Source organism: Mesocricetus auratus, unplaced genomic scaffold (assembly GCF_017639785.1).
Source record: "Mesocricetus auratus isolate SY011 unplaced genomic scaffold, BCM_Maur_2.0 Super-Scaffold_100033, whole genome shotgun sequence".
NCBI lineage: Eukaryota > Metazoa > Chordata > Mammalia > Rodentia > Cricetidae > Mesocricetus > Mesocricetus auratus.
Genome location: NW_024429213.1, coordinates 14,230,115 through 14,252,959, shown reverse-complemented (window position 1 = coordinate 14,252,959; position 22,845 = coordinate 14,230,115). Strand labels below are relative to the sequence as shown.

The 22,845-nt window shown below is 38.3% G+C and overlaps 1 protein-coding gene across 8 annotated transcripts in view; it reads right to left on the bottom strand.

Annotated features, from left to right (window-relative positions):
* Ccnb3 (cyclin B3) overlaps window positions 1-22,845 on the bottom strand; it is a 94,502-nt gene that overhangs the window by 26,693 nt on the left and 44,964 nt on the right. For 3 of the 8 annotated variants that reach the window (XM_040733744.1, XM_021235974.1, XM_021235975.2), the window contains 4 exons: window positions 19,901-19,941; window positions 12,229-12,362; window positions 7,313-7,396; window positions 617-726 (listed from right to left, as the gene is read on the bottom strand). In XM_040733744.1, the coding sequence (XP_040589678.1) occupies window positions 617-726; window positions 7,313-7,396; window positions 12,229-12,324 (290 nt within the window). In that variant the 5' untranslated portion in view covers window positions 12,325-12,362; window positions 19,901-19,941. Of the gene's footprint in view, window positions 1-616; window positions 727-7,312; window positions 7,397-12,228; window positions 12,363-16,070; window positions 16,198-19,875; window positions 19,942-22,845 lie in introns of those variants that run through there. The other 5 variants (XM_021235979.1, XM_021235980.2, XM_021235978.1 and 2 more) reach the window with 4 other exon arrangements.

The following is a 22,845-nucleotide window of genomic DNA, read 5'->3' as shown; positions in this document are numbered from 1 at the left end:
CAACAGACATTGTGTAAAGTCAAAAGTGTAGCTGTATATGTTTAATAAATTTCATTGCTAGCCAAAATAAGGAGGATTAAGAAAAGAATGTAGAAAGTGTAGAAAGGTCTTACAACAGCTTTTAAGAAAACGGTTTCCTAAGGGTAAATTCTTTTTTCTAATCTTCTTGTAGAAGAACCTCTAATAACTGAAAGGCACATGTTTGGGATGCAAGGAGATAATTTCTGTCAAGTAGCAAAAGGGGTATATCCCAAAGTTTCTAATTAGATAAGCAAACTTGTGTGCTATTAGCTAGCTGCTGAGATTTCATGAAAAGTTAGGTTGACTCCATGCTCCCCCACATAGACTATCTTGAACAGGAGCTAAATCAAATATGATATCTTGTCCAATTCTGCAATAATGACAGCATTTTCAATTTCTGCACTAACAACACAACCCATGGAAAAAGAAAGACAGAAGAGGCCTATAACTCCATCAACCACAGATGGTCTTCTATCAGCACCCAGAAGTAATGTGGTAGTTACCACTGTGCCTCACTAAAATACTCTTAATGCAGACACAATGATGTCACAGTCTCTCTATCATATGAGCCAATGTCAGTTGAGTCTTCTCTTACGTTTTTATCTGAGTAACTTCGCCAACTTCCTTGCTTGTCCTCTTGGAAGCATGGCTCCTAAGCTCTGTATTGTCTTCCTGCTTTAACTGGACAGTTTGACTTTCATAAGCCTAGAAAAAAGGACAGCAAATTAAAAGAATCACATATTACCCAATAAGTGGTTTCTATAAGAAAGTCATGACAGGTTTTTCTATGCTAGACAGATAATTTAGATGTTCCCAGGAGTCACAATCTAAAAATTTCATAACAGATACGGCACTGGGCCAACCAAACACAGTGGGAGCTACACTAAGCAATCAGTACAATAATACTGGTACATATAAAAAACAGCACCCATAAGTGTTCCCAAGAGATGTAGGATCCAATTGTGATTTCTATGCCAGGCATACTGGCTCATGAATAACTGGCAAGATGGTTAATTACGTTTTTACTTAAAATGCACAGAAGATACAGGAAACATGACTAATTTTTCTGTCTAGTTTTGCCTAGAACAACTAGCTACTCAGGGCAAACCTCTAACACAAATCTACTCATGATACCACCACCGTATTTTGTCAAGTGGTATTTATTTAATATTTGTCTCTCAAGAGTATATAGTACACTAATCCTGGCTACTCTATTAAACAGTAGGAGAAATCATGAATCTGAATGATGTCAGTAAAAAGTCAAATTAAAAGTTAAACCTTTAAAATGAACCTAATTTTATTTCAACTATTATTACAATCACATTAAATAAAAACGATACAAGAAACAATTAATCTAAATAATTTACATGTGCATTACTTGACTATATATCCTCAGTCAGGATGGGTTTCCATGGAGTGGATATAATGAATAAATATTAAACACTGTTTATTAGCTTTGTTTTGTGACATAAATATGGAAGAGTTGCTTTGAAATTGCTGCATTACAGTGCTGAGTAAATATCTTGATGGTCTGACCTCATGACTGGACTTAGTGCCCTGGCATGTGATTCATTTGGGAATTTTCTTGCTTTCTGCTATATGAAAACATAGTCTCCAATCAAATACCAAATCCACTGGCATCTTCACTTTGGATTTCTTAACTTCTAAAACTGTAAGTGATGTATTTCTAATGTTGGGGCTGGAGAGAGATGGATTAGTGAGTAAAAACATGTGCTGTTCTTGCAGAACACTCGGGTTAGATTCTCAGCACCTACATGACAGCCCATAACTGTTTGTAACTCCAGTTCCATGGTATGCGAAAACACCTTCTGGCCTCTGCATGCACCACATAAGCACATAAAAATAATAAAATGTAAATTACTTTGTGTGTATAAAGTTATTCTTAGTTTCTTATATAAGTTCAAATACTCAAAAATAACTTGTCCTTCTGTGGAATATTAGATGAAGATGTGTTAGATTTGTTTATGCTGTTGGAACATTTGTTTAATGATGCAAAGATGTGTTGCATTCTTTTATGCTGCATTTGTTTAGCTCTGTGAAGCTGTGTTACTTTGCCTGTCTAAAACACCTGATTGGTCTACTACAGAGCTGAATGGCCAACAGCTAAGCAAGAGAGGTCACCAGAAGAAGAGAATAAATAGGAGACAGAAGATAAAGGGGAGGAGTGAGAAAAGGAGAAAGGACACCAGGGGCTAACCACCCAGCAACACAGTCATCCACAGAGTAAAAAAAGGAAAGAAAAGTATATAGGATAGAGAAAGGCAAAAACCCAGAGGAAAAAGGTAGATGGGATCATTTAAGTTAAGAAAATCTGGCTATAAATAAGCCAAACTAAGGCCAGGTATTCATAAGTAAAAATAAGTCTCTGTGTATTTATTTGGGAGCTGGGTGGTGGGTTCCCAAAGAGCAAAGAGTGAAAAAAATCCCATTCCACACATTCCCCTTAGAGATTCTGCATGAGAAGGACCAAGGGAAGTTACACTAAGAAATACTTTTTTTTCTAATTAGTGTATTTTTTGTAAATTGTGTATCTACCTTGTTTCAGCCAAATTCCTAGAACCATTATTTAACAGGATAGGAAACGAACATACACATTGTGTGTGTGTGTGTGTAAAACTGAAATATGAAAAATTAATATGTATTTTATAATCTTCACAAAAAGTTTGTATTAACAGGGATTGAAAATAGAGAACTTTGTTCATACAATCATTCTTCATGGGGTCAAACACTGTCTAACAGAAGTATTTTGACAGTCACAAAAATACTTTACAATAGAGGGCATGAACAGTTCATCAAGCTTTTCTCTAGACTAAGTGAAATAGACTTAAAAACCAACACTGATTCTCATCTGTCAAATAGAGATAACTGTAGTATCTATTATATGGGGTTATTACAAGAGTAAGTGGCCTGATAAAAGGAAAACAAATAAAGTAATACTCAAGACATCATAAGCACTCATTAGGTATCAATTATGATTTTCTAAGAAAAATTACTACCTTTGTCCTGCTATTTCTACTATTTCTGATTTTTTTCATAACACCTTAACATTATTTGAATTCAGGTGACTGTTTTTGGCATAACTAGACAGTGAACTCAGGAATTCTCGTTGTTAGGTTCAAAGCCTGCCTTTAAAATGGCAGTTCCACTGATAAGGTCCATAAGGTCAGCCTGGGCTCAGCTCAGGCTGAAATCTCCTGGGTATGAATCATTTGCCTCTGCTGGCTTCTGCTACCCACTATTTTCAACTCCAAAATGTAGTCAGTCACTTTAGTTGTTTTTCTCCTCTACCATCTCAAACCAGTTTTCCTTCCTCACCTACTCAGCATCAGCATTGTCCCAGAGCTCTCTGCTTTGACTCTCTTGTTTACTCCACAAGAGTCTTACTGGTATGCCACAGAAGATTTTGCTATTAGGTAACAAAAACCTAAACTAAGCAGTCCTCAGAAATCCTGTAAAACAGGTTTCTGTTTGTCAGGAAAAACCATTACTTCCCTTATCCTCCCCCAATGTTCAACTATCTAGCGCAAAGGTTTCTGAATAACACAAGCAGTCGACAACAGATCAAATTCCCATGTTAAATCCCAGGCTTTTCTGGCCTGCACCTCTCCTTCCACCACTACCTGTCCCCATAGAAACTGACAAGGTTTTCCCTGTCACCTGTTGTTTTCTGCCCTCAAGAAACAGCCTGAAGTGCAGTTCCCCCAAGTAAACTGCCTTTCTACTCCTGAAGTGGTCTAGTTCAATAGTTTCACTGTGCCTTACATATGGTGCCAGAAACTGGTGTCAGAATCTGGAAGGGACACTTGGGCCCTGAAAGCCTGTTTCCTCTTATACCCAAACCAAACTCTCAACTTGAACCTCCTGGGTACAGGTCAATGGCCTCTGCTGGCTCCTGCCACCCACCACATATTTGACTCCAAAATTGAGAGTCAGTCTTTTCAACTGTTTTTCTCCTCTACCTGATCAATCTACTTATCTCTCCTCACCTACTCAGTATTCTCTTGTAACTTCCTGGTATCTTCCTCTCACTCACTCACGCACTCACTCACTCACTCACTCACCAAGCATTACTGGTATGCCACACAGCAACCCTGCACCCTTTTGGGTGCCCCATCACATGAATGAGGGATGCCTGTCCACATGATCATGGGCATGTCTCTGACAAGTGTCAGTTCCCTGAGGATGCCTTTGGATTAAGACTGTCCTATGGCACTTAACCCTTACCATGTCACCCCCCTACGCCTCTACTCCTATGATGTTGGTGTTCTCCTTTGGAAGGACCTCCTATTTTCAGACCCTTTCCTAACTCTCCTACCTCTTCTTTGCCCTGCTTTTCCTGGCACCCTTTCTTCAAGGTTTCTCCCTTCCTCCCTCTAACCACCCATGGGATCTTCCCATCCAGAATTAGACTCATCAACTCCTCTTGCCTGCCTTTTCAAATTTATTTCCCTCTTCGAACTTTTTTTTACTGCAAATGCAGTTTGGCCTCAATACAAGCTTGATAATCAGCCTCAATGGCAAGAAAATGGCACATTGGATTTAAAAATTCTCACAGATTGTGACAGTTTCGACCATGGAACAAGCAAATAGTCTGAAATATCTTCTTTTCTTCCCCCTCTCCTCTCTCCTTCTGATCACTGGGTTTAGCCTTACAGAGATTCAAATGCCTTTGGGGTATGGATAATATTAAAATATTTTCACATCCTGTTTTACTCTACTGAAAAGTTGGCTCTGGGAATGGGATTTGGTCTGCACATTTTAGACCAAGCATGTTTGTCTCCAAGGCCACTGTCCTGGGTCAGGGTGCCCTCTGACTCTGGGACAGGGAAAAGGAGGACAACAGGACAGCCCAGGAAAAAGACACTAAACTATATACAACAGAGGTTACTATTGGTTATCTCATGGTATTTAATTTTTTAATAAAGAGAAATATATATGTAAAATAATATGGCTAAATGTAATCACATATTGTTTAGCTCTCTTAATACCACTCTCCTTTTCTTGGTTTTGTTTAAAATGTTCTGCCATTCAAATTCATAGAAATCTTTGAACTTTCTGTAGAAATGTAAGCTTTCTTTATCTTCAGATCTGTAAGATCATCGGAGTGTGGTTTCAAAAGTCTGTAAAACCCCAAGCAGAGCCACAGGTAGCTTAAAACTTGTAACAAAAAAGGTTGATAGTTATAAATCTATGTACAAGTAATCTTAATTTGCTATACTATACCACAGATGTTGCTTGGACTCAACTCTTATTTAGAAAAACAGATTTTTTTTTATTAGACTAGGGAGGCCTCCAAGATGATTTGTTTATTTTCCTTAGATATTTCACATAAGGATGATTTTTTTTGTTTGGTTGTTTTTTTTTTTGAGACAGGGTTTCTTTGTATAGTCCTGGCTGTCCTGGAACTCGCTCTGTAGACCTGGCTGACCTCAAACTCAAACAAATTCGTTTGCCTGCTTCTATCTTTTGAGTGCTAGGATTAAAGGTATGTGCCACCACCACACATACCTTTTTGTATGATGATTTTTGTCCTAAGAGTCGAAAACAACACATGAGGACAAAACTATGAACAAGGTTTATCAAAAATAGGATTTAGGAACAGCATGTTTGATGATTCAGGCTTATAAATTGCTAAGTTTATAATGGTCTGTTCAGTTTAAGAGAAACTGATTTAAAGACATACTTTTAATCACTTATATCTTTGCTAACTTTGTCAGGCTTTAGCTATTTGGAAAAAATATTCCATAAAAACTGAAATATTTTTTAATTACACTATAAAAAGTCAGGAAAATGAGGTTCCTAATCTCCCCCATGGACTGCATTTATGGTTTAAAGTGTATTTTCATACTAAAGAAATTTCAATTTATACATAAATTTTAAGGTTCAAATTTAACAAAGACAAAATTATGGAATCCTAATGTTATAAAAGTTACTAACTTATTGTAAACTGCTATTGATAATAAGACATACAAATTAATGATCAATCAACTTATAAAGGATCCAATTCTTTAATGTGCTCAAAACCATATTTGTAGTCATGCTAAATAAATTGTAATTCATTTACAAGTACAAGCTTGGAGGGAGAAACCTATGTTTATCTCCCATTTTATAGTCTTGTGTATATATTGTCAAAGTTAAGCTTGAAGCAAGTAACTGAAAACAAGTTTAAGTAAATGTAAAGTTTGTTCAATGTAGATGATGGTCCTCAAACCCCTCAGAGATGTTCTGAATATGGCACTTAAGTGTTTAATAAAAGGGAAGGGCAAGAAAGGCCCCCAAAAGCTTTCCATGATAGACAGAAATAACTGCTTCTGGCAGCAGCCCTGAGTTCACTTCAAAGAAAATGGCCTTCACCCAAGACCTGGCTCAAATGTGGCAACACCATTTCCTGCATGAAGAACTCACCTCACCCTCTACCAGGACCCTCCCCAAACTTTGGATAGGCAGGATACTGGAAGGTCAACTGTCCCTTTGTCTCATCAGAATAGATTAGTACCCCAAGTTCCTCCTCCACAGGAAAATCTCTCAGGTTTTCTGGACCTGGTGGCTAAAACTGAGACATTAGTCCCCCAATAAAACCATCAAAATTAACGTGGAGGAGACTAGGATAACTGTTCAGATAGTGGGAAATACTCATTTTTAATTGCTATCGAGGCCACTTGGTCCATACTTCCCATTTACTCCAGTAAGTTATCCTCCTCAGACCTCTGTGATGGGTGCTGATGGCTGGCCCCACCAGTCTATGGCTACAGGACCTCTCCTCCGTAGTTTCATAGACATGAGAGGTGGTTTAAGTGTCACTGTCACTGGGCTAATTATAGAATTTAAATCCTGGGATACAGAGGTGATGAGCGCTAGTCAATCTTACAGAAAAGAAAAAAAATGGTCTTGCCTCAAACTCTCACAGTGCTTGAATCGATAAAGCTACTCTGGACTACAATTATTCTATTATAACTCATTTCTAAAGCCTAGGGAGCCACCTGCAGATTTTAGGGAAATATAATTGCCCATAGTTTTGTTGTTATTCACAATTCCATATACTAGTCAGTGTTTAGTGTCTCCAGAGAACATAGAAATTGATATAAATAGTATGTTCCAGTAAAAATAGTCTGTATAGCTTGTGAAATTGTGTCACTCTGATTCCAAATAAATTCTGTTGTCACCATTCTGAGAAAGTCAAGGTCTGCTGATAAACAGGAAAGATCACTCAGGCAAAGAATATCAAAGACTTGTATAAAACTTCAGAAAAGAATAGGATTAGCATACTCACATTAGTGAGATCTTCAAAAGCTGATCTCTTTTTTGCTGTGTCTTGGAATGAAGGTGAAGATGTTGTATGGTTATCCTCTCCACTCTGTAAAAATAAGAGGCAAATGAGCATGGCCAAATGTAAATAAACCCTCTGGAACTTTAGGTCATATTCAGGGCTTGAATAAAGTCCACAGTATGGATAATAAATCTTAGGAACTACAATAAAAGTTTATTTTGGTACCTATAGATAGTTAAAGAGTCACTGAAGAATACAGTCATTGATGAAAGGTATGAGACTATAAAGAGACCAAATGATCTTCAGTTAAAATTTCAAAATATAAAACAGCTTGGTGAAGCTAATTTATTCTCTTTCTCTTCCCATAGTTATGGTTATACTATCCAAGTTTAACTATCAGCACTACTAAGTGGTTCTTTCAAAAGGGTTACCTCCAAGTTAGTTAATAACACAAGTGTCTCTTACACTAAATGAACTAAGTTAATACTTATTCACTCAGGATGATAGTGTGCTTACCCAGAATCAGCTCTCTATTAAATATTGATCTTGGAAGAAAGAGTCACTCAATTTTGGGGACAATTTTCTTATCAGTAAAATTGGTATGATAACCTACCTTACAGAGTCTTTATGGATTACAAAAGAGAAAATACTTTCAAAGTGTTTTTGTAAGTGTGCTAAAGATGGAACCCAGAGTTTTGTACATCCTAAGCAAACTCTCTACTCTAGAATACATTTTCCAGTCTGGATAAATTATAAATGGAAAGAAATGGTACTTTAAATCTATGTAGTCCTGAGTGCTTGTAGACACCACAGGAGAATAATTTATTTTAAGAAAATAGTTTGTTAATACCGATTATCTCTAATTATTATTTGCTGTGTGGGGCTTATGGAGGAGAAGAGATGTGATAAAGGACATAAGGAAGCTGGATACTTTGAGCAACAAGGATTTTTTCTAGGTATCATGTATCTGTACACACGTGCCTTATCCCACTCCCGAGTCACTAAAACTGTATGTGAAGGGACACTAGCTCGCCTGACCATGTGGCTCTGGCAGGCATTGCCCTTCTTCCCTCTACCTTGCTAAAAATGGTTAAATTACATTCCTAAAGCCAGACACCAAGGTCTGTTCCCTTATTTGGCCACTTCCTCCTGAGGCTGACTACCAAGGTGGAGAAATCAAAAGCCCCCTTTGGCTCATCTAATTCACATGAGCAATTAAAATCAAATACCTCTTCCTAACACAGGTTTTCCCCCGCTTCACTTTTATAAACCACCATTTGCCTAAGGACCATGTTGGTCTCCCCTCTATACAGAGGCAGTCCTTTGTCCCTCTGGGACAAATACCCTTCCCCCTTTCCCTTGTCCCCATCCCCTTCTCTGTCATCCCCTATCTCCTTTACCACCACATCCTAGCCCATTCTAACATAAACCTCCCCTCCTCCTCCCTCTTAAAAATTACACATGTTGCTGTTTTCTGCCAGGGTCAGAAAGCAGTCACTTTAACTTTTCTTCCCTGCTTAATAAGGGATCTCTCTGTGAAAACAGGTGTTTGAGTGTGGTTTGTGCCTGATCCAGGGTCCATGAGGAAGCCCCTGCTGTGTGTGGGTTCCCTTCAGTCTGGAGCTAGACGTTAGGAGAAATTATTCTTGTAGCATTTTTTTATCTTTTAATAGTTTCTATTTGCTGAATATCTATTAAATCTCAGATTTCATTCTTAAAATTATAAGAACAAACTCTGTCTTACCTATATAAGGAAGTTCTTACAATTATCAAGCAGAACACTGGGATGTGATCATTTGCTTTCTGCTATATACATTATCAACAGTATATGACACAGTAAGTGCTCAAAAACTTCGAGAATTGTATTCATGATATAACACACTATTCCAGCAGAAGACAGCACTTCTAGGAGCACTATGAATTACTTTGCTTTCTACTTCAGCTAAAGAATAAACTATTCATCTTTATCTCATTTATGATGAATAATTCTAGTACAAATAATTAGCAAATAACAAAACATTTTTCTTTCAAACTGACTGAAAACTAAACTGTCAGTTTACGTTGTCTTCTAATTCTTACTTAGCATTACTGTTAGAAATAATCTCCTCAATATAAAATTAAGAGGGAAAACTGAACTCAATAAAACTTATACTTGCAGCTGGGCACTGGTGGCGCACACCTTTAATCCCAGCACTCAGGAGGCAGAGGCATGCGGATCTCTGTGAGTTCGGGGCCAACCTGGTCTACAGAGTAAGTTCCAGGACAGCCTCCAAAACAACACAGAGAAACCCTGTCTTGAAAAAACAAAAACAAAAAAATTATACTTGCAAAATGTGATCAAAGAAAGTTAGGGTTGGAAAACTAATGGCCATAAAAGAAAACACACAATGCCATAACTACAATCAGAATATTTAATACGAACAAAAGCTCAATTTAGGTATTAAATCTTTCCTGATAAATTTACATGGAAAAAGTCCCTGATTCCCTACATGAAAATCATTTTACTAAGATGAAGCAAAAATTAATAGGAAATGTTTGTCTGCACACATACAAAAACTTAGTGCTAGAGAGTGAACACAAGGTCTTGGTCCTGGTGGAAAAGTGCTCTGTCACTGAGCTACACGTCCAGCCCAATCAAAGAAATGATACGGCCTACTGCTCTTTGCTTCAGGGAACTCTCTCTTGATAATAATTCACAACTGTTAATATAACTCTTGTTAAAATATATATGGTGATGAATATAGCATCACCATATATAGGGTCTGAATGTCAATGTTAAACTATCCCAAAGTTAAATCAGGAAAGTTTAAGTGTACCATACATTCTTGAAGTTTAATACAGGTTGAGTATCCTATATCTAACATGTTTGGGACTAGAAGTTTCTTGGATTTAGGTTTCTTCATATTTGAAGTATTTATATATAGATAATTAAATATCTTCAGAATGGGGCCCAGGGATATTTCTTTTTAGTTCTTCTTTTTTCAAGATTTATTTTTATTATTTTTAAATTATGTATATGTCTTGCCTATGTTTTGGTATGTGCACATGGCTGCAGATGCCCATGAAGGCCAGAGCCATAGGATTCCCCTGGATCTGTGGTTACAAGTGATGTGAGCCTCTCAGTGTGGTTGCAGGAATTTGAACTTGAATCCTCTGGGAAAGAAATATATACTCTAAAAACCCAAACGATCTTTCCAGCATCAAAATGTATTTTAATTATATGCATGTGTGTGTTTCTGCATATGAATATATGCATGTAAATGTGGGTACCCACAAAAGCCAGAAGAGAGCTTTAGATACCCTGGAGCTGGAGTTCTAAGGTGCTGTGAGCCACCAAATACAGGTATCAGGACCTGAACTTCAATCCTCTCTAAGAGAAGCAAAAGCTCTCAACCATAGAGCTACTTCTCCAGCCTTTCTTTTAAAAGAATTTCACTAATTTATATTCACTGTTCAAAGCAATCAGTTTCATATTGATATTTTGTTCAAGTATATCACATACTTGGATATATTTACTCTTGCATTACCCTCCCCTCCCCATTGCCAAAATTTCATATTTCTATTGTATATATGTCTTATAAAAGTATAACTTGAAGGAAATTTTATGTAATACTTTTAGTGGACCTGCATTTTTGTATGTATGTTGTATGCATGCATTTATATATATATATATATGCATGTTCAAATGTGTGGGTACACATATGTGTGCAAGTGTGTACATGTGAAACTGTGTGCCTGTGGATGTGGAAACCCAAGGTTTCCTATTGCTCTTACTATATTCACTGTGGCAGTGTTCCTCACTTGAATCTAGAATCTGCCTACACAGGCCAGGTGGGGATGGCGCACACCTTTAATCCCAGCACTCGGGAGGCAGAGCCAGGAGGATGTCTGTGAGTTCGAGACCAGCCTGGTCTACAGAGCTAGTTCCAGGACAGCCTCCAAAGCCACAGAGAAACCCTGTCTCGGAAAAAAAAATCTGTCTACACAGCTAGTGTGACTAACCAGCTTGCTCCAGGGATCCCCTGTTTTTGCCTACTAAGCACTAGAATCACAGGCAAGCTGCCATGTCCACTCAGCATTTATGTGGATGCTAGAAATTCAAATTGGTCCTCATTCTTGCAACCACTTTAATCACTGAAAAATCTCCTTGGCCACTAGAATGCCTGCAGGCTGACCGTAAACTCCATCACTTGAGATTAAATATGGAATTTTTCACTTGCAGAATTAGATCAGCACTCAATGTGCTTCAGACTTTGAAAATTTTAAATGTTGGATGTTCAAATTATGAATACTCAATCTGGATATTTAAAAAGCACAATAATATTCTTACTGACAAAATGTACCACCAACAAATGTACACAGCTTCCTGGTAAGATACTTGGAGCAACTTGAATAAAAAAGTATAGACATGAACATTGATGAGAATTCTATATTGTTTGGCTTTTGTGGTAAATGACCTTGCTTCAATCCATACATATTGAAGTATGAGTATTTTTATCTTTTGCACAAGTTACTTTGGAGGGATGACTGGGATAGAACCTAAGGCTTTCAACATGTTAGGCAAGAGCTCAACCCTGAACCAAATTCCTTTTTTTTTTTGTATGTTTTTTCAAGACAGGGTTTCTCTGTGTTTCTCTGGCTATCCTGGAACTCACTCTGGCCTCACACTCAAAGAGATCCACCTGCTTCTGCCTCCTTAGTGCTGGGATTAAAGGTATTTGCCACCACTGAACCAAATTCTTAATTCCTAGCCCTGTGTTCCAACCTGCAGGTATTCTTCAACTCCAAGGATTGCTAGAAACAACCACTTTCTCAGAAGAATACAAGCATCATAAAAGATTCTGAGTTCAGAATAAGCTCCAAGGCAATGCATAAAGAGACTGCATAAGACACTACTGGAAGAGATCCTTTACTTTAACCTTTTCAGATTGATGTTCCTCACTGGGCACAATCTTGTTAGGCTGAGCTTTCTCAGGCTCCAGTTTGGAGCTTTTGGGTAGTAGTGGTGGTGGCATCTTAATACAGATTCAGCAGTGTTTCATCCAAGGCAGAGCTGCAATCAAAAAGAAATGCTTTAAAATAGTATTCACCAGAATTATCACAAAATTCTGTAGACACTCTTAAGAAAACTTAGTTTTTCTCTAGCATCTCTAGGAAGATGCATAGCTTAAATGTATATCCAGTAAATCTGGGTACAAAGCTTTATTCTATTGCAATTAACCTTGAGAAAATGACTTAAACAACATGGGCTTCAGCTGCCTCACCTATAAACTAGAAGTAAGTACACCTATCTCTATTTACAGGGTCTTTTAATTGAGACATGCCACCCTCTATATAAGTACCATGGCTACGTCTTAGTCCATAGTTTAGATTCAGGAATACTAAGCACAAATTTACATAAGTGTTGTACACTGAAACAATCAAATACATGACAACTTATATAGCATGGTTACTATCTGGTGGACTTGATATTTTTTAAAGTTCTGGGCACAGAAATTATGACACTACACAAAAATACAGGAGGATGACTGCATACAGCCATGTATACATGACAGGCAAGATTGTAACCAAAGCTGGCATTCAATTAGAAGATACTATAATCTAATTCTATCTAGGTATCTTATCTAGACACCTAGGCAGGAAAACAAATAGAAAAGTTAAGAGCAGAAGGAAAGGAAATACTGAAAATAATATGTGATAAGAATTTAAGTCACAACATCCCTTAGGAGAGTTTTAGATTTGCCAATCTCAGTATGGGATTTTAGTTTATAATCTAAAAGGTTCTTTTAGATTATTACATTACCTCAGTAGTTACATTACACATAAGTGCTGGGAAGCGGTGGCATATGTATTTAATCCCAGCACTTGGGAGGCAGAGGCAAGTGGATCTCTGAGTTGGAGGCCAGCCTGTTCTACAGTGAGGTCCAGGACAGCCAGGGCTACACAGAGAAACCCTCCCTGCCTCAAAAGAAAAGGATATACATATGCACCTTACAAACAGCTACATTATTATTATTATTATTATTATTTGTTTTTCGAGACAGGGTTTCTCTGTATTGTTTTGGAGGCTGTCCTGGAACTCACTCTGTAGAGCTGGCTGGCCTCGAACTCAGAGATCCGCCTGCCTCTGCCTCCTGAGTGCTGGGATTGGAGGTGTGTACCAACAGCACCCAGCTAAGCAGCTACATTATTATAAAATTGCTGTTCAGTTACACAAGAGATCCTTTCAACTCTGAGAGCTGCCCTTTCAAATTCAATTTCCATTTTACAGTAGCAAATGAGTGAAGTGAATGACTATCCCCTAACAAAATATTAATCAATACAGATTAGCACACTTTCTAAAGTACTATAGTCTTTCTGATCATGTTTGAAAACATTTCAAAAAATTGAAAGTTTGCAGTATAAAGAGGTAGAATGGACATAGGTTTTAGCATTTTAGTAATCAGGCTTCTAAATCAGTTAATTTACCATCTCTGAGTCTCAAGAACCTCATTTGCAAAACAACTGTAGTACCACTTACATGAAGAGAAGTCATGCAGCTCAAATATAAATCTGCATGTATAAAGCATACATAGTAGGAGCTCAATAAATATATATTCCTCTCCTCTCAAACCCAAACCAATTTTTTATCTCAAGCCCCCAAAACTCAGGCAAGCAGCAATAAATTTAGACTGGATACACCTATCATTTAGAATGCTGTATGAAATCACTTATACCACTATCGCCATTCTTGTTTCAACTACATTGTTTATGACTTACCCCTACCTTTCAAAAGAAAAGAAGAAATATGGTGTCAAGAGACTAGCAAACTCTCAGCTGATGACTACAGACTAAACCCCAGAAAAATAAAACCATGCAGATGATGGCTTATACTCATTATCCAGAATACAAAGCATCTGCTTTGAGGGATACATACACTAATTTAGGTAAACTCATACCCCAGCCACCAGAGACAAACAGAGCAGAAGGGGGGCAACACTCTCTAAAACACTCTTTTATAAAGGGATATTTCGGGGCTGCGGACGTGGCTCAGCGGGTAAAAGATTTGCTCTGCAAGTATGAGGACCTGAGTTTAGATCCAGATCACTCATGTAAAAGCCTGGCATACTGGTACGCGCCCATAATCCCAGAACTGGAAGAGGAAGGAGGAGGAGATGGATGGATCCCTGGTACTCCTTAGCCATCCAATCTAAACAGTCTATGAGTTCCAAGTTTAGTGAGACAACTTGCTGCAAAAAAAAAAATGGACATCACGTAAAGAAGGCACTTAGGCTTTGATCTCTGGCCTTACTCGTGTGTGTGTGTGTGTGTGTGTGTGTGTATGTGTGTGTGTAAAATAAAAATAAAATAGAAGCCATGAAAGGGCACTCTTGATTTCTACCACCTACAAAACCTCAAACCTTCCTTAGAGGAAAAAATCGAATACTTTCCCCTTTCCAGATCTTCTGTCTCCCCAATTTTATGCTGATAATTGTTGGATTCTCTACTGTGCATTCTAAACCACACAAGGGTGTCAGAGTGAATCTGATCAAAACAGAGTACAGGAATGAGTATCAACATCATTTCACATCCAAGGCAGTTGAATGAAGCAAAGCACTGGGAGGAGGGCATATCACAGTGCCAGTGAAAGCAGCACTGGGGCAGAAAATGCCTAATGTAGCTGTGACCCCGTCAGTGATTATGTTGATAACACTGGGAAGTCTGCACTTGGATTTTCCAACTAATAAAATGAGGCAATGTGACCACAGATGTCTCCTTGTTCAAAGTATGATCAATGACATGCAACATTAGCAAAACTTGGGAGATTTACAAAGTCCGAGTACGCAACTAAACAATATCTCCAGGTACTTTGTATGCATTTTAAAGTTTAAGAGGCACTATTCTGCAGTCCCTTGGACCTCTCACCTTCAAATACTCTAATTTATTCTTAGTAGAAGACATCCCTAGGAAAAACAAAGTTGAAGGGGCCTTAAGTGTCTATCCCTGGAATACAAACAGTCATCGTGTGCCCATAGCACATAGAGGGATGCTCTCTCAGCCTGGACTCTTAGGGGAGTGCCTGGACCCTACCCTGAGTGAAATGACAGACTCTAGATATCCCCTATGTGGAAGGAATTGGCAATAGGGTGGGAGGCTGGGGGGATAGGGAGTGCGGGAGGAGGGGAGGGAGAGGGAACTGGGATTGACATGTAAAACAAGCTATTTAAAATTAAAATAAAAAGTGATAATAAAAAATTTAAAAGAGTCAGTAGTAATAAAAGGGATAACAAGAGAAAAAAAACTAGTTTTTATCTGTAGTCCCACACACATTTTCAAGTGGCATTCTCTGTCTTAGAAATCCATCAGATCTCACAGCACTTGTGCATGAGATCAATCATGCATACTTTCACTTGTGAAAAACCACTTGTAAAAGTACTCTGATAGCAGCCATGTGTACTGGATAATCCACCTGAGTTGAAACCCATTCATTAGCTTTCCTATCTCATCCCCCAGTAAACACTCCTTGCTCCACTTTGTACTGGGTTTACTCTAAATAGTTTTGACTGACAGAAGAAGACCAATATTTCCTTACGGGTATACAATGCATTCCAACAAGAGAAGACAGAGTGCGACAAGTAGGTGGAGTGACCCAAGGACCAACTAGCAGGTGACAGTGCCAGACAATTGAGCTGACAGTAGAAAACAAAGGTGTCTCCCTCCCACAGAGATTAAGGAAAAGAGTAAGAAACACCAGGAAAAGAACAAAGATACATGTCCTTACCTACCCTGTCTGTCTCAACCAGTCCTGGGTTCTCTCTAACAAGGCTCACTAGAGTTTGCTCCAGGAGAAAGTAAAATGCTGACTGGTTAGCAGGGTGCCAAGCAGCACATACAGATACTATGATCCCCTGAAAAAAAGAGGAAACGGGAATTTTTAAACTGAACTCCTGGGCTACTGGACCTGCCATTTGTTTGTGGTTTTGAGATGGACCAGGCTTGGGAAGTAATGTGTCTCTACAAAGACATGTTTCCATTCTCCTGGAGGATGGGGAAAGAAGAACCACTGAAAAATGTAGTGTCACATCAATTAAAACAATTAACTACCCTTATAGAGTCCAGTATTAAGTCCTGGAGGCTTTAAAAATGGCCTTGTAGGAGAAACATGACATAAAGTTTGGCCCCTATTTTATGAATGAGCACCTGAAGGGCAGAAAGCTAGTAGAAATTAAAATTAATTCAGCCCTAGCTCGATGCTAATTGTAGCAAAAAGTTGAATTGCTTTACATGCTGACCAAAAAAGATAAGCACTTTCATTATTCCCATTTTACAGAGGACAGTATGCAGCTTGCTAAGTGCCCAATATCAGAAAGCTACATGGAGGTATAGCAATTCTAAAATACAGATATTCTCATTTATTTCACTTATATATTAATTTAGTTGTTGAACAAATTACTTAAAGAACAGAGGCTGTGTTCCCAGTACTAGAAAATATGAAGGAGGAATTAACAGAAAGTTTACAGAATTTATAATCTAACTAATCCTGTGAGGAGGCAAAGAGAAAACAGAGATGCCAGGGATAAATCCTGGACTTCAACTGCAAGTACTCTACCACAGAAACCACATCCTTACCCTCATTATTAACCGCGCTCCTGACAGTCTCTCACAGTGTCTACATAAAAATATTAATATGCCTAAGAGTGGAGTTGCTGGGTCTTGTGGTAGGTTTATTCCCAGATGCCCATTCATACAACAAAGATGTCTGTTCCACTATGTTCATAGCAGCTTTATTTGTAATTGCCAGAACGTGGAAGCAACCTAGATGTCCCTCACCTGAAGAGTGGATAGAGAAAATGTGGTACATCTACACAATGGAGTACTATTCAGCAGAAAAAAATAATGGAATCATGAGATTCGCAGGCAAATGGACGACACTAGAAGAAACCATCCTGAGTGAGGTAACCCAGTCACAAAAAGAGAAACATGGCATGTACTCTCTCATATATGGATTTTAGACATAGATCTGGGGAGTGCCAGCCTTCAATCCTATGGCCAGAGAGTCTGGGAAACAGAAACTTTATTTAGTGGCCGATCGAAGAAGAGGCAGACTCCCTTGGTTAAGTACTGAGCTGAACTCAAGAAAGCCAGTAACAGAGAGGGAGGACTGATGATCAAAGGGATTAAGACTGGGCTGGTTTAACCCCCAGAAACAGCTGACCAGACAAAGGTTAACTCTTGAATCCCAGGCATCAGCCTGGGAAGCCAGCATGGGACTGATCAAGACCCCCTGAATCTGGGTGTCAGTGAGGAGGCCTAGGTAATCTATTGAGCCTTGGGCAGCAGATCAGTACCCATGCCAAGTATACACACGGACTTTGGACTCCCATAGAACAATGTGAGGTGCACTCTCACCCGAACTCTTGGGGAAGGGTCTAGGCCCTGCCCTATATGAAATGACACACTATGCACACCCCCATGGAGGGCCTCACCCTCCCTGGAGAAATGAGGGGATAACGGGGGGGGGGCACGGGAGGAAGGGAGGGAATGGGAGAGGGACCTGGAACTGACTTGTGAAGCAACCTTGTTTCTTATCTAAATTTAAACTGGAAAATAAAATTTAAAAAAAGCAAATAAAATAAATAAAAATAAAAAAAATATTAATATGATCCCAGGTCCTCTCCTTTTTATAATCTCCTATCCACATGACTTCCTGTAAGCATCATCACTGCGCATAACTGTGTCCCACAAGGATTAAAAATTAGCTGGGTGTTGGTTGCTCATGCCTTTAATCCCAGTACTCAGGAGACAGAGGCAGGTGGATCTCTCTGAGTTTGAGACCAGCCTGGTCTACAGAGCGAGTTCCAGGACAATCTCCAAAACAATACAGAGAAATCCTGTCTCGAAAAACAAAAAAAAAATTAATTTGAGTCACTATTCTTTAGTCAACAGAAGAAAAGGCTCACCAATCAAAAGCAACATACAAATCAAAAGAGACGTAATTTAGGTTTACCTATAGCCTTCTAGCTCATCATTTAAAAAAAGCAAAACAATAAAGAACCTGGGCCCTTCCCCAGGATGATGTGACAGACCCTGAAGATCCCTCATTGAGGCTCTCGCCCTCCCTGGGGAGTGGAGGGGGGTGGAGTGGGGGTGATGGGTTGGGAGGATTGGGGGGCGGGGTAGGAGGGGCGGGAGAAGGAACTGAAACTAACATGCGTAAAAAGTTAAATAAAAAATATATGGAAAAAATCACCCAGCAAAAGGTTTTTTAAAACTCATTTTGGTTTTTGACATAAGATTCCACCTGGCAAAACCAGCAGAGACAGCTGATCTGAACAGGGGAGAGCTCTTGGACCCCAGACTGACAGTGGGGAGGCCAGCATGGGACTGATCTGGACCCCCCAAATGTGAGAGTCAGTGAGAAGGCCTGGGCAACCTATGGGGCCTTGAGCAGTGGATCAGTGTCTATCCCTGGAATACAAACTGTCTTCATGTGCCTATAGCACAAAGAGAGATGCTCTCTCAGCCTGGACTCTTAGGGGAGTGCCTGGACCCTGCCCTGAGTGAAATGACAGACTCTAGATATCCCCTATGTGGAAGGAAGTGGCAATAGGGTGGGAGGCTGGGGGGGGGGAAGGGGAGTGCGGGAGGAGGGGAGGGAGAGGGAACTGGGGTTGACATGTAAAACAAGCTATTTAAAATTAAAATAAAAAGGATATAAAAAAACAAAACAAAAAACCCAAAAAACAGCAACAACAACAAAAAAAAGATTCCACCTGAACTGGCTTCAAATTCAGGATTGTCATGCCTCATTTTCCAAGTGCTGGGGGTATGGGCATGAACCACCATAACTGGCTTTTTCTGAAAACTAAAAATATTTTTCCCTTAGTCATCATGTCTCAAGTTCATTTAACCTTCTCTTAGAGAAGTAACCAAAAAGAACATGGAGGAAAGAGGAACTAACCCTTAACTCACGCATCTTCCAATAGACCACTCCCAGGCATGCAATATGAGCTGTCCCTTCTTTTCCTCCCTATACCCTACATTAAAGTCCAGTAGAAAAAGTTATCTATTTCACATTAAAATACATTCTAGATGTATCCATGATTCAAGTGTGAGAATGAAGACATGGAAATATAGATAAAAATGAAAGAATATTTTTATAACTTTAGAGAAAAATTCTTAACAACAAACAGCTTGATAGCTGCAAAGGAGGAATGGCACCTTTCAAATTGAGGTAAAAATTTGTGAATGACAATGGATTTCTCATCAGGAACGACCAGGCCAGGAGTAACACTGTTTTCCAACAACTAAAAGCAGAAATCTGCCAAATGAAAAATATATACACAGAGACAATATACTTTACGAGTGAAGGGGGAAATCAAGTGTCTCCCGGAGTATGGGAAAGCAAGAGAATCTGTCACCAATAATCTACAAACAGAATGTTCACAAATTAGCAAAAGAAATAAGCACACTATTTTTAAAATAAAAAAGATAATAGGGATACTGGAAAACCAAGAAAAAACAATGAAAAGAGTAAAAAATAATGGAGGGGCTAGAGAGATAGGTTGGTGGTTAAGCGTGCTTACTGTTCAATTCCTAGCACACACTCACATGATAATTCACAATTGCTGGCAACTCCAGTTCCAGGGCATCTGACAATGAAAAGGAAAAAACAAATTAGTGAAGGTAAAAAAAAACCTGGTAGTTTAATAGATGAAACATTTGACAAGCTCTAGCAAGACAGACAAGGAAGAGAGGGAACTTAATATAAAAATGACACAGAGAGAAGCTAGAGAGAGGGTGTAGCAGTTAGGAGCACCTGTTGCTCTCACAGAGGACTCTTCAGTTTCCAGGACCTATATTGGGTGGCTCAAAATGGGATGTAATTCTAATTCCAGGGATCCATGTCATCTTCTAGACTCCAGAAGTATTCACATGGCATGCATGCAACACACACACACACACACACACACACACACACACACACACACGTGCATGCATGCATGTGTATATGTGTACTCTTACACTTAATAAAAATAAATCTTAAGAGACAGGAATATAGTATTGAGGCATGATATACAATAATGACTGAAATCAATAATGTGGTAGATATTGCTAACTTTCAAATTTAAGAAAGTAAATCTTAGTGGCCCCTGGGTATGGTAGCATAAACCTATAACTGATAGTTAGTTCAAAGCCAGCCTGGACTACATATGTAGACCATGTATCAAAAAAAAGAAGGAGTTGGAGCAGAGAAACAGAGAAATAGAAAAAACAAATAAAAACATGAGAAATAAAACGAATACCTTAATTTCAGTGATACTGTGATAGATATTATGTGACTAAATTCATCAAATAATACATATTAAATATTTGCAGCTCTTACATTTCAATTATGTTTTAATAAAACTATTTAAAATAGGAAACCAAAGTATATCACTACAGACCCTGCTGACATCAATAGAATCAGTGCATATGTGTATGCAAACAATCAATACAGCAATTCATTGGAAATCACAAATGTCCATAGCACACCCAATATGAAGCAATTTGAATAAAGTTTTTAAAATATTTTTACTTTTAAAAATTTAATATATTCATACAATGTTTATTGATCGGATACACCCCTAACTACCTCCCAACTCTCCCTGGTGTCCTAGACCCCATATTCCTCCAAATTCTACATTTTCCCTGAGTCCAATTACTGCTGTCCATGTCCACATTAGTTCTATGCCTATCTCAAAAAAATAAAACCCTCAGGAGGTAACATGTGAGCCGAGTGATACCCAAACCATCTAAAGACAAGGATAGAATAGGAAAACTTCTGACCAACATCCACTCATACTATAGAAGCAAAATCATTAATATATGCACAGGGCTATAAGCCCACATCTTAAAAAATTAAAAATTTTTAATTTATAATCCCTCTAAAAATTAAACTCCAGTCCCAGATACTTTAAATGGAGAGATAAAACAAGCATTTAAAGAATATTTAACATTGCTTCTATTCCTCAAAGATCAAAACCTCAGGAGGTAACATGCCAACTCAGTGATACTGAAACCATTCAAAGACAACAAAAATAGAACTTCTGGTCAACATCACACATAAAACATAGAAGCAAATCCTTAATATGTGCATATAGATAGAAGCCTGCAGTTAAAAAATACATTTTTAATTCATAATTCCTCCAAAACTTTAAACATTTAAAGAATATTTAACATTACTTCTATGCCTATCTCAAAGATCAAAACCTCAGGAGGTAACATGCCAACTCAGTGATACTAAAACCATTCAAAGACAACACAAAAGAGAAAATCACAGGCAAACATCACTCATAATAAAGAAGCAAAATCCTTAAGAAGATATTAACAAACTTATTTTAGCAATATATTAAAAATTACCACTAACAAATGAATTTATTACAAGGGCAGGAGACTTAATCCAAAAATCAAATATATGTAAACCACTATGTATACAGATAGGAAGAAGGGAACCTACAGAAAAAAATATTAGAGCTAGCAAACAAAAAGTAATCTGAAATGAAATTAAGAAAAAAATTCTCTTCACAATGGCATCACTAAAAATCAATTTAGCAAAAAGAAGTACATTCAAAAATCACCATAAGTGATTGCTGAGTGACTAAGAGTCTCCTAAATCTTATTACAGAGCTGGAAATTTGTTCCATCACTGAACCTATATTTTAAAAAACTAAGAAAATTCATCTAATACAAAGTATACGGGTTTCAGAATAGGGAATACTATTAGAGACGAATTACCAAATTCCCCTTTGGGAAGCAACTTCTCAAAATGTACTTTTTTTTTTGGTCTTTCATCGTTTCTGTGTGTAGTCCTGTCTGTCCTGGAACTCATTCTGTAGACCAGCCTGGCCTCGAACTCACAGAGATCCGCCTGCCTCTGCCTCCCGAGTGCTGGGATTAAAGGCGAGCGCCACCACTACCGCTCGGCTTCAAAATGTAAATTTTGAAAAAACATTTTTCTAAAAGCTGCTAGCCCTAGTAACCACATAAGCTCACTGCCCCTATCCAGTATCCTGATTTGTGGTAGTCTAAGGCTGACTGGTAACGTGGGAGTTGAAGGACATCTTCGAGGCCCATGTTGCAGTGAGTCTGGGCCGAAGTGCTAAGGGGAACCCAAAAAACTTCATGCTTAAAGATCTCCTTACAGCTAACAAAGACATTATCTAGACTGAAAAATTAAGCTTTTAGCATGAAATAATAGTACATCTAAGCACTTTAAAAAATTTTTCCTTTCAGGTGTTCAAATTCGATGGTATGACAGAAAAACGCCAGGGTACAGTCGCTAGTTCTGTCAGCCAAATTTCCTCCAGCATTTTGACCCCTGACACCAAATATAAATGTGTGAAGCAAAAGGATTCATACAGACAATAAAACAAGTACTTTTACTAAGTTAAAGAATCATAGACAATTGTTGGAATACTGGGAACGTTCCAATCTATGGAGGAAAAAAATCGTTTTCTATAATTTAGAAATGGGGAGAACCCCAACCAAAATTAAAAATAAGGTGTGGGCTACTG